We start from the raw sequence: 12,280 nt of genomic DNA on the forward strand, positions 1-12,280 counted from the left end.
ACACACACACATAATACTTCATAAAATAGGAACTCCCCCCCCGCCCCTCCCCGAGGAACTAAGTTAAAGGGGTTTTTCCCTTTAAATATATTAACATAGCTGAGCCCCCTCCACCCACCTCCAATTAAGTGCAGCCAGAAATGTTTTTTCTTTATATTTCTGATACCATGTTTTAAAATTAAAACCTACTGGTCTTTCCCCTTCACCCTCCCTCCCCCCCCCCCCCCCCCCCAACGCAATTCATGCAAAGTTGCTATTTGTTTAAATAAGTTATAAAAGTTGATATTTCAGGCTAGAAGAAGCTGTAGTCTTGGTTACTCTTTAGTTGGCAGGCACTGTACATATATACTGGGTACAGACACATGCCGGATCTGCTTTGCATTGCTTTTTGCATTGTACAATTCACAAATCTGACATCATTAAAGCAGTTATTACCTTTTATGGCAGGCTGCAGTGAGGCCATCTACATGTATCGAACAAGCAGCTGGTTAAGATAATAAGTGTGTGCCCCCCCAGCCCCCCCCAAAATACTATTATCTGTCACACATTGCTTCTCTGAAGTGTTCGGATGTGGTGTGCACATGAATGTGCAAATGGGTTGCCATAGGAACTGCAGCCTCCATTATGCCTCAATGACACCATTCAGCAAAAGCCAAAACTGAAAATAACAACAAAAAATAAAAATATATATATATATATAAAAAAAAAAAAAAACTGAAAAAACAACAACAACCCAAAAAGAACCCACCCCAAAAGGCAGCAAAGTCCAACGCACATGCGGAGTCTGGCCCGGGGAGTGCAGGCTACGCGTGGCTACGGAGGAGCGCAGAGCTGGGTAGGGTTGATTGATCTTCACGTCACGCTATGTTACAACGGGGCTCCGAGTCCGAACGGGTCGAGTCTTGTTTGCTGGCTTAGGAAGGAGGATGAGGATGGAGCGGAGTCGTGGTTACGGGATGCGCCGAGGGTCCCTCGGACGTTTGGCAGAACGAGGCACATCCACAGAAAGTGCAACACCGGTGCCGTGGCGGCAGTGCGATGCGTCAGTGCGTGCACACGCTTCCTCTTCATGCATTGTAGCAAGCGGGTTGGGCTGGGGGGCTTCCCCCCCAGCTCTTTCTTTGAAAACGATTAACCAGGAAATAAGGGTAAGACGAATGCATATTCTATACTTACTGGTGCATGAAATACTGAAATCTGCATTCAAGTAATTTTCCTCTGCGCTATTACGAATGCATCGCTGTGTTATCTTACATCTGGAAAAGGAAAAGACTATGTACACTGGAGCTGTGGTGCTGTTTTGCAGGTAAGTTTCTGTGCTTTATGTCGGTACCTGGGGAGGAAGGGCTGCAGGTCCGCGGCCCCGTGCGTGGAGACAGCAGGACTGCCAGCATCACCCCCTCCAGCACACGAGGGAGCGGCGCCCAGTCCTGCCACCCGGCAGCACGGAGCAAACTAAAAATGAGATGGGGGAACAAGGGTGGACAAAATTGGCAAATAAACGGTGATGAGAAATAGAAGGGTGATTTATTATTATTATTTTTTGGAGGAGGGGGGGAGGGAGGAGAGAAAAAAAATAACTTTTTCGCCTGTTGGGTTGGTTTTTTCTTATTCTTCGCGCAGCTGCAGGCGGTAGCGGTGGTAGCGAAGCTGGAAGAACATTCTCTCCAGCAAGGAGTGCGTCATCCCCGGCAGGGCGTAATGTTCAACCACTCCCACGTGCTTGAAGCCCAAGGACTCGTACAGCTTGTGGGCCGCCATCTTCACGGCCGTGGTCCCCAGTACGACAGAGGAGTAGTTGTTGAGCACGGCAAACTCCAGCACTTTGCGGCCCAGGGCCTTGGCGATCCCCTTGCCGCGGTAGTTGGAGTCGACGGACATGCGGCGCAGCTCCACCGTGTTGTCCTCCTCGTTGCCCCGTGCCGCCACGATCCCCACCACGTTGCCGTCCAGGACGGCCACCCAGAAACAGGAGCCTGCGGGAGACAAAGCACCACATGTAGCCGCCGGCAGTGCCGGGGTCAGAAATCACCTCTCAGTCCCAACTTGCAGGTAGTCACAGCTCTCCTGTCCTGCCAGAAGCCTCACTGCAGTGAGCCCCAGCCCTTGGCTGCTTGTCACAACCCCCCGGACCCAAAAGTGGCACACGAGGACCAGCAAAGTGGTCATTCACTTTGCCGCCCAACTCCTCCTCTGCTCCGAGCTGTATTTCCACCTGAATGCCTCACATACCATGGTGGCATCGCATCCAGCTGCTAACCACCATGAAAGCCACAGAAACTAGGAACTAGGAATTGACCCGAGAAGATTCATGCTTTCAGCACAGGGCAAATGTGATTTCACCTCAGATGTTGCTCAATTAACACCCAAGAAAACCATTATCCAATTACATCAACTAATGAGGGTCACACTATGACAAAGCTCTTGCTCTGAAGGAAAGCATGGACTTCTGCTGCTCGGGAGGAACGTGGCTTTACCCAGAGACAACCGACCAGAGGACAGACCTCTGTGACCTGCAGGCAGACAGTGGCTTTCTCCTTCCTACAGCAGAAAACAAGTTGATTTTGGCTGTGGCTCCAACTTTAGCACAGGGACTGATGCTGCAAACTGCCTTGCCTGAAGGGGTGGGAGCTCAGGAGCACACAGCAGGCACTGAATTGGGGTGAATTGAAATAAATATGGCAACTCCCCAAGTCCTGCAGTACTCAGGGAAAGCATAGCATGAGCTTTGGGACTCAGGTACTCCACATCAGGAGGTGGATATGATCCACAGCTGGGCAGCCGAGGAACAGTCAGGCACAAACAAAGCACCCGGGCTAAATCCTTGCCACCAGGCCCAGGCACTCACAGCACTCGCTTTTGCTCCCACCGCCAGCAGCCATCGTGCTGTTGCTATCTAGGTCAACAGCTAATTTTTAACACACTGGGACCCATCTTGACCCATTTACCACAAGCAGTTAAAACGTCTCCTCGCCGCTGCTGTGGTGACAGTGCTGCTTGTTCCCCTGCATTTGCCCAAACCTCACAACGTAATTTAGTCAGACAAGGCCTGGACGAGGGCTAGGAGTGCTGAGGGCCAGCAGCTGCTTTCCCTCTGTGTACAAACCAAACAGCTCCGCCAGCTCATGGCTCTGTGATGTTTCTAAAAATGCATTTTGTGTGGTTGGTGACCCTGCGTCACACAGCAGTACCCTGCCAGCCCTCCGTCGCCCACCCACCGCCTCTCCAGGTGTGTCCCACCTGGTGCAGCCCAAAAAAGTGCCACACAGAGGCCAGTCCTTGCCACCTTGCTCCTGGGGCTGGTCCTTCAGCATGCTTGGCTTGTCCTCCCCGAGACAGAGACACCCATCTGTGCATCTACCACCACCGCTCCCCATGTTTATTAATGCTTTTCCCTTCCTAACAAACCCCTAATGTGCCCAAGGAGCCAGCAGCGCTGCTAAAGCTTACTTGGTGAAATGCTTCCAAGGTTTGTAAAACAACGCATTTCCCAAACTTTTAGGATGTTTTCCTATTTTAAGACCAAACCTGGACATGTCTGCCATGGCAGAGCCCACCAGCTCTTCACACTCCTCTGACATGCCCAGCCCCACACCAAGCACCAGCTCCACTGCTAGCAGCATGACAGCAATGCACACATCTTGTTAGTTTTTACTTACAACTTTAAAACTTAATTATAATGATTTCAAGTTCAACATGAGAAGAAATAGTAGCTGGCACACCTCCCAGTGTGTGTTGTGCATGAAACGCTTATAATTAGCGCCAGACAGGACACATCTGCTCAAACAATGCAAGTTGTATTCGGCTCCCATTTGCACCGGCGTGATCAGTCCCCAGGACTTTCAAGGCTCCATGCCCACAGAGGACTGCCTTCCACCAGACCCTCAGTCTACAAAAACACGACAGGATCCTGAAGGTGGCTGCAAGCCCGGCACCAGCTTCCCCTTGTGGGGTGGTCAAATCCCTTCTCCCCGGGGAGCCGTGCTCCTCGCCCACAGGGATTTGCTGCTGAAAGCTGTTTTGGGCATCCCCACACATGCTGCTGATCCCCTGAGCAAACCCCTCAAATTTCAGAGAAATCAAAACTCTTCAGTTTATTTTTTGCCTGAACTCGCTGTTTTTTCACCAATCCTGGCCAGCTCCACCAATCCAGCTGCAGCTCCTCGACGAATTCCCTCCTGCAGCAGTGCCCACATCCTCACCCCTTAGGTCTAGGGGAGGATCTCCTGCCCATCTTTTTGGGACTGAGGGGATTGAATCAGAACCCACCTTCTTTTTGCACTGTTTCATACCTAGGATGAAATGAAATTTTCTTCCTCTCACCTGTCAGCAGTAAGCAGCAGCCTGGCTGCCAGCAGTGCTATTAATAGCAGGTGCTGACGGTTTACGCTCCCAAACCACGATCTGAAAATAAGCACGGCTGCAAGATAAACACATGCTCCGACGGCTGTGACTCCCCCTGCCCTTCAGATGCTCATCTTGTGCCAGTGTTTGCCTTCACTCTCATCCCCTCCACCTCCTGGCATCCCCCATCACTCATCAGGACGGACACCTGAAGCCCTTTCAGCTCCCACTGCCCCAAACTGCTCTCCAGGTTCCTGACCCTGTAAGACCACCACAAAGGGCTGCTTTTCACAGATACCTTGCATTTAACTCCAGCTGCAATATCCCCCGTGCCACCAGCACCTCATGTATCTCCAAAAATGCCAGCTCAGGCCTCCTGTTCAAATGCAGCCTTGCTGCAAGCCCCCTCCACACCACATCCATGTTTTCCATGAGAACAAGTTCCAGAGTAGCACCATCCCTAAAAAAGACCCACCCAACGTGCCTCCATGCTTTACCATACAATGAGGCTTCTGCTGCATTTAAGACCATGAATCACTGAAGAAAGCTTAGTTTGGGATTAGAAAACCAGCATACAGTGGCATGAGCTTTATAAGAGGAAGGATGCTTTGCTTGCAAGCAGGAGTTTAGAGGAGAGTTGTCACACAAGACCTATAAAAGGCACTGTAAAATAAAGCAAAGCCAAGGCTCCCATATCTCCCACCTTCTTAAAGTTATATGAAACTGCTGGGATGGCGAAAAGCCAGCAGTGCTGCCTTATCAGCAAGTAAGATAAACCATGTAGCTGGCTACCAACTTGGACTTCACCATCGTGAAGCCTCCTGGATCAGTGAAGATATATTTTATTTACTGTACCCAGAAAGAGCCATGGTAATTGTGGAATTACTATAAGAAAAGCACAGCAATGAGCTGACAGGGAGAATAACCCACAAAGGTTGGATGTGGTTCTTCAGCTGAGGACACAGCTCCACTGCTCTCGCAAGCCTCTCCTGTCATGAGCTGCACGGCTCTCCCCCACACAGCCGACAGGGATGGTGGGTGAAAATCGGTTCATTTATTTTTGCTGCAAATTCTTCTACACCCTTTAGGGAATAAAAGGCCAGTGGGTGGATGGGTGGAAAGATTGGAACCGAAAGCAAGAGCAGAGAGTACTGCTACAGGAGAGGAAAATGAGACATCAGCCTTCCCCATCACCCAGAGCCCTACACGATTAAATACCATGGGTTCCTACCGCTCTCCAGCGTCCCACGGTGCTCAGGGACAGCTACTCCTAAAGCCAGAATTTTATGGCAAAGCAAAGCTCTGACTTGGCTTTTTTGTTGATGCGACAGAAAGCACGCACATTCTGGGATATTTTTAAAATCTCTTTCTATTAAATTTCCAGGGGAGCAGGCAAAGCCCCGCTGCTCCAGAACTGCCTCCTCTGTGCCGGTACTCAGGGCAGGGAGCCAGAGCAAACCCATCACTTCCCTTCACGGGGCTGGGGATCAGCTATCACCTACTGCTGGTGCCAGTTCTGTGGGGTTTGCTCGCCTGGGACTGGGTTTTCAGTGGGAGCTCACCCCATTGGAAGCCTCACCCCTAAAGCAGAGCAGCCTTTTCCCTCTTTCTTCATGGAAGGCACTGCTATGGTCTGAAGCCCCATGGCCGAGCTCTGATTTCACCTCAAGGAAGCACACAAGTGAGCAGGCTGGGTGCATGCACGCTGGATTCCAGCCTTTTTCCCTTCGCAGCAGCTCCAGGAAGGAGCAGATGCCCAGAGAAGAGGCGCTGCCAGCTTGCGCCGCCAGCAAAATGAGGACAATTCACCCTCTTTCAGAGTTGGCGACTTCCATGGCTACATGTTGAACGTCACTTCCAGACAGACATGGTATCCCTTCAAGCACAGTTTAGATGGATTATGATTTTCGGTTCTGCTTTAGCTTGCCACCACGGCACAGATGTGAGCAATTCACCTCCTGGCTCAGAGCTGTTGAAGGCAACATCCTCAGAGCACCGTCCAAAATCAGGGAGCTGACTTGGCCACCTAGACAGAAGGAAGCTGCTGTCATAGGAAACGCTGGCCAGGCCTCCCCAGCACTAAAAACCGCAAACCTGCATCCCTGGCGGAGATGGGACTTGCAGGTGTGAGCTGTGGGAGGAGGTGGAGGTCTCAGTGTGTATCTTCAGGGTTTGCTGAGAGGAGTGAGAGCCTTCATCCTCCATCTTCCCCTAGGTCACTGAGGTAGGGGGAAAATGGAAAAACAAAAAAACCAACAGCCCAGCACTTCCCATAGGGCAGGATCTGCAGTCCCTCACTCATGTCACACACAAAAGCCTGCCAGAACTGACAGGCTTGCTAATCCCAGCTGCAAGACCTAGATGCCCCGCACTCCTTGCTACGACCCATAGACATCCTGTGACTCGGTGCAACAGCACCACACAGGAATATCCAGGCAGAGGGAATACAACACACTGCTACATCACGGAGCTTTAAATATTTGCCCCTGGAGTCTATCACCCAGCCTCCTGTGAGGTTTTGGGCAGCCTGATCTGGGCAGCACACAGGGAGCCTGCACAGGCTGTGCTGCACCAAACACTGCAGCTGTGCTACTCTTGTTTTTATTAAAAATCCCCAAAGCTCCGTGCCTCACCTCTCTTCCTGCCAGCACTATTTATATAAGCAGCTTTCAGTGCTTGCTGCAGCAAGCAGACGAGTCCCCAGCCCAAAGCTGGCGGCGTCCCGGCCGCGTATTGCTGATGCTGTTTGAACACGCAGCTTCCATCCCACCTCCTCCTCCATCCCCTCCCCATCCTCAGCAAAATGAGGGGCAGACCAGCCAAATTAAATCAATGTCAAGACAGCAAGGAGGCTTGGGTGCTGCAAAATAAGTGCTGCTAACCAGGATGGGGAGGGGACTGTGCCTATGAAGCATGGTATTTCTCCTTACCTCCGCGCTTCCCAGGTCTTCGTTTCTCTCCCTTCTACCTTCCTAGTTCCCCTTGGCTTCAAGCAGGGCTGAATAACAGCTCCAACAACTTCTGCTAATAACTCTACACTTGACTTCAGTTAAAAAGGCATTCCTGGAGGGCTCCTACAAAATAATGGCATTTCAGAATAGTTTACGGCTGTGGAAAGTGGATGAGATGCGAGAAACCCTGCCTTGACACTCCTGACACCCGCGAGCATCCCTTTGCAGCAGACAAGGCACAAGCGTGGGGGAGCAAAAAATGTCAGGGACACACAAGAATTACCCATGCATGAAATTAGAAACGCTGTGGGACCCCTTCCTTCACATAAATAACTCCACGCAAGCTACCAGCGCAGGATTCATCGCCCTGCCATAAATAACTCCCTGCTGGAAGGGTGCCGGGCCGAGCATCCGTGTGCGGAGGGCGGGTGACAGGGGCTGATTCACGGGACATCCGAGGGGCAGGCAACGAGATCACCTGCGTGTGTGCACAGTGCCAGGAGAGATGGATGAGCTGCCAGCAGCCCCGGCTACCTCTCCATCCGCCTCCTTTTTCATCTTTGCTCCCTTTCATTTATTTTTTTCTGGCTGCTGCCGCTCCACGTTAGAGGCCAACCAAACCACCCCCGATGCTAGGAGGTTTTTAGCAGTGTCACCGGACTGCAGGAGGATCGAATGCTGGCTCGTTTCCCAGGACAGCAAGGAAGGGAGGCTGGCAGCACACCAGGCTGTGCCAAGGGCCAGCAGGGCACTGGCCCCACACATGGGATGGGGATGGTGGCAAGATGTGGGCATTGACCAATGGAGCTGGCCTGTCCTCCAGACTGCTACTTCGTCACAGGTATTTCTTTCTGGGGTGTCAAAGCCCCTCCAAAAATCCTGCAACGTTGGCAGATAGCTGTAGTTTGCTTTCACAGGTTTTTGACTGGAAACAAGAAGAGCACATTGTGCAGCATCCAGATCTCAGAGAGCAGCCAGCTTTGGTCCAGCTTCTCCCACTGTCCCTGCTGGAGATGGGACCCAGCAGACACCCCTGATCATCTCAAAACTTTGCTTGAAGCCTCCCCCTGATCCTCTGGCCCACGAGGCAGCTCCTACCCATGCTCCTTTCCCCTCTGAAGCCTCGCAAGGACCCAGCCTGGATCGACAAGAGCCCCACATCAAGCACATCGTGGTCTGATTTCCCAAACAGCCTTCAGCCCCCAGGGGCCCTGAGCATCCCTGCTCCATCCATCAGCACACATTTAGCTGTCTGTGCCCCTCTGCTCCATGCTACGGGCAGAGAGGCACGCTGCACAGCGAGGAGACCAAACTACCAGCCTAGCCCTTGAAATCCACCCGCTTCGCCACCAAGAGAAAGCACAGCCTGAGAAACCAGGCAGCGGCTGTTTGTTTTTCTTACATGAGATCAACAGTTATCAGTAAGCACATGATTAGATCAACAGTTATCAATAAGCAAATGATTAAATAGCTTAAAGGAGCAACTAGAGACTAGAATATACTATTTTGGCCCAAGATTTTCTAGCTGTGTGATGACTCCCCCCAGACCAATACTGCTGGCTAAGCAGAAGGGACTGGTCTGCACAGAGCGACAAAAAATGAGTATTTAAAGTATTTGCAGAGCAGATGTTCCCTATGCATCCCAAATCCTTGCTAAGCCTATAAGTTGTGGAGTCAGACCTTAAGTAAGCCAATGCTTTTAGCATTTAGGCTGTTCTTAGCTAGAATTTCATAGGAGAAAAGGAAGACTTTCTGCCAGCTTTGCTAGCCTGCATCCTTCCCAGTAGCTGCTCCAAATGACTCCTGTTACAATCAGCTTCTTGTTAAATCAGTTTACAAAATAAAACGTGCTGCTGGTTGTGTTTTAAGCCAGCCTCTTAAAAGGAGACCGTTAATGCTCCATCTCCATCCTCTTATCAATCTTTCACTCTATGGCTTTATTGCTTTCTGAAAGGTACTGAACTTACACTGCGGCACATTCCACTTCCAAATACTGAAAAAACTGGAAAATCAAGAATTATTGGATGTTTTACAATTCATTATTTGCTGGCTGGCTTCTGCTTTATGTGCATTACTGTAAAAAGGCACTGAGCGGTATCATCAAATGACTCCGTTTTCGCTTAGCAGTTGGCCTAGACATAAATCACATGGGGAAAATGGGTAGAATCGATCTTATTTTAGCCATCTATCATTACTTGTCTGGTCTAAATTTATCCAAGCCTCTCTTCAGTTGAATAGAATCGCATGTACCTACACAGGAACTGCACCAAATGTTTCACAGCAAAGAGAGAAACTAACGTTACATTTACTTAAGGCTAAATTATAAAAGCAGTTCTGATCTCTACAAGGACTTCTGAGGAGTTTTATGCTGCTCTAACAGAGGTCAACAAACTTTTAGGCGAGATACCCTCCGGGAGAGCCTCTCCTTGGCAAACAACCATAGCAAAGCCTGCCCAGAGCTCAGCGAACAACTGCTTTTAACCAGGAATGAGGTCAGCAAGAGGAATTGCACCCACGACGTTGGTGCAAGCTTGGGGTCCAGCATAATGATGCTTTAATACAGAATAACCTATGCAGGCAAGCTCTTTAAATCAGAGTTGAAAGCAAGGCTGGAAGGGGCCTCCCTTCAACAGGGAGATCACCTAGCTATATGAAGAGGGGACTAAAAACATTTGTTTATTTAGAAAACGGCAGCCAAAGAAGTCCCACCTGCAAAAGGCATTACCTTCCTGACTACTTTCATGGCCATCAAGGAAGCCTGTGCCACAGAAGTGATGCAAACGGGCAAATGCACGATTTGGAAATGTTCAGCTGTATGCCACGAAGTGGACGTGTCTATCCAGCCAAAAGATGCTGTTTGGCATCTGTCAACAGTCCTGAACATGTTTGCTGTTGTTTTTTCTTTTAGCACATTAATAGGAAATGTTCCTGTTGCCCTCAAAAGCCTCTGAACAGGGACCTCATTACTACAGCAACTGATGAGCAATAACTAGGAGTAATAATTAGCAATATTTTATGGTGCAGACACACCGACCAGAGAAGTCTTAGACCCCAGGGCAGCTCTTCTGCTTCCAGAGGAGGGACTTAGGCAGGGAATGTTTCACTCAACTCCACCTGGCAAAGGGAAACTTCCACTGCACTCCCCCAAAACTAACAATAAATACAATTGCTACACTAAAAGCCTTTCTTTCTGCATGACTCGAGTTTCACAAGAATCCAATCTTGTTGCTAACACAATGAATCAAACCTCCCCAGTATCTACCTTCCCATTGTATTAAGAATTGACTGGAGTGAAACAGCAGCCATAAGCAGTCACATTTTCTCCAAAACCACACCAAAGAATTCATTGCTCAAAGCAGAGGAAGGCAGGAAAAAATGAGCAAACGTTCAGGGCACAGATTTGGTACAAACTACAGGCTGCAGGCAGTCAGTACATGGCTCAATCTCCTCAAGCCTATTGCTAGCAACAAGTATTTCTTCCTATTTCTAGCACAGCAGCTTGAAATGGTGCTGAACAAATATGACAATGCTCCCTTCCCATAGCTCAGGCATCAGACAAGAACACACCAGTGACAATCAGGGTGAGACCCACAGACTTGTGCTGTCAATTAACACCTTTCTTGACTGCAGACCTTTTATTTTTCTAGATTTACCATAAATGTTCAAACCCTGGAGGGCTGTTCTATTTATACCGAACGCAGCTAAATCTGGCCCTGGGGTAAGGTTGTTGTGTTCCACCTGCGCACACCAACGTGAAGGGCTTTTCTTGCCTCCTCTACACACTGTTAGCAGCATTACACATCAAGGGGATTGAACACTGAAGCAACTCAGGCAAGACTTCACTTCTTTCTGGCATGTAATAGTGAAAATAAAGGTCCTCAGTGTTTTCTCCTTCCATCCCACCATGCTGTGTACCCCACCAAGACCCAAGCAGTGCAAGCCTCAGCCACCACACATTGCTTTGATCTTTAACTCTCAGGAAACCATGCTGAACACGAAGCCACAGCCCTGCCACGCTGCAGAAAACAAGCACACACCTTGGTGCTCACTTGTTGAGAACATGCTCCTATGCCTCATTAATGCCAATGTGTCTGGGGTGTAACTACACCGAACCCTGCTACATCCAGGCTGAAACTAGCACATCTGTTGAGCATGGCACCAAAGGAAGATTGCGCATCCATAAATACATGAACATCTGCCCAGCTGGGCAGACAATGGACCTGTCGTGGATGATGCATTAACATAAAATGAAAATTGCATGCATACATGTCTACATCTCAAAAATGAAAAAAGGGAAAAATAGAACAAACAAAAATCCCTTTCCATGTGCTCAGACCACCACACCAGACCACTCTGACCAAAAACTCCTACAGAAACCCAGTCCACTTCTTCCCACATCTCCTGCAGTGACCACCTACTGACATCGCACACCCAACGTACCCATGAGCGGGGTTCCTTCCCCCACAACCCCAGACTGAATGCCAGTCATGAGGGCCAAGGCTTTGAAAGAGATCTGTGAAATAACCCATGGAGCAAGAAGACAACTGAGCACAGAGGGCGACACGTGGCAGTGAAGGGCAGCGTGCTCACAGCCGGTGAAAGCAGAGACTTGCAGGCAGCGCATCATCCGGTTCGTGCCCTGAGCCTTGCTGAAAGAGGATCCACTCATCCATGTGAGCAGCAACCACAGGCAGGAGAGATGCAAATCCACAGAAATGGGGTAGAAATGCAGTATTTTTGGGATCTGGTGGATTTTATTTACTATAAAGGCAACACTAAACATATACAAAACCCCCAATACTAAGAGCAGAATGAAATTAAGAACAGGTTCCTGACTGAAACAACTCCTTCTGATGTACCAGAGTTTTCTCCAAACCCTCACATACTTATCTCGCAGCCAGCTCAACAAACTGGAGGCAGATTTACCCCGTGTCACTGCATTTCCCATTTATGCCACAGGTTTCCTGTAAAAATCAAGACAGCAC

The 12,280-nt window shown here is 49.6% G+C and overlaps 1 protein-coding gene across 1 annotated transcript in view; it reads right to left on the reverse strand.

The window, feature by feature from the left end:
• Positions 1 to 1,608: 1,608 nt before the first annotated feature.
• The window catches only part of NAT8L (N-acetyltransferase 8 like), a 23,533-nt gene continuing 12,861 nt past the window's right edge, over positions 1,609 to 12,280 (reverse strand). Inside the window, exon 3 of the mRNA XM_035324527.1 lies at positions 1,609 to 1,976. Within this exon, the coding sequence (XP_035180418.1) occupies positions 1,609 to 1,976 (368 nt within the window). The remainder of the gene's footprint in view (positions 1,977 to 12,280) is intronic.

The sequence above is a fragment of the Oxyura jamaicensis genome, chromosome 4, assembly GCF_011077185.1.
Source record: "Oxyura jamaicensis isolate SHBP4307 breed ruddy duck chromosome 4, BPBGC_Ojam_1.0, whole genome shotgun sequence".
In the NCBI taxonomy this organism is placed as follows: Eukaryota; Metazoa; Chordata; class Aves; order Anseriformes; family Anatidae; genus Oxyura; species Oxyura jamaicensis.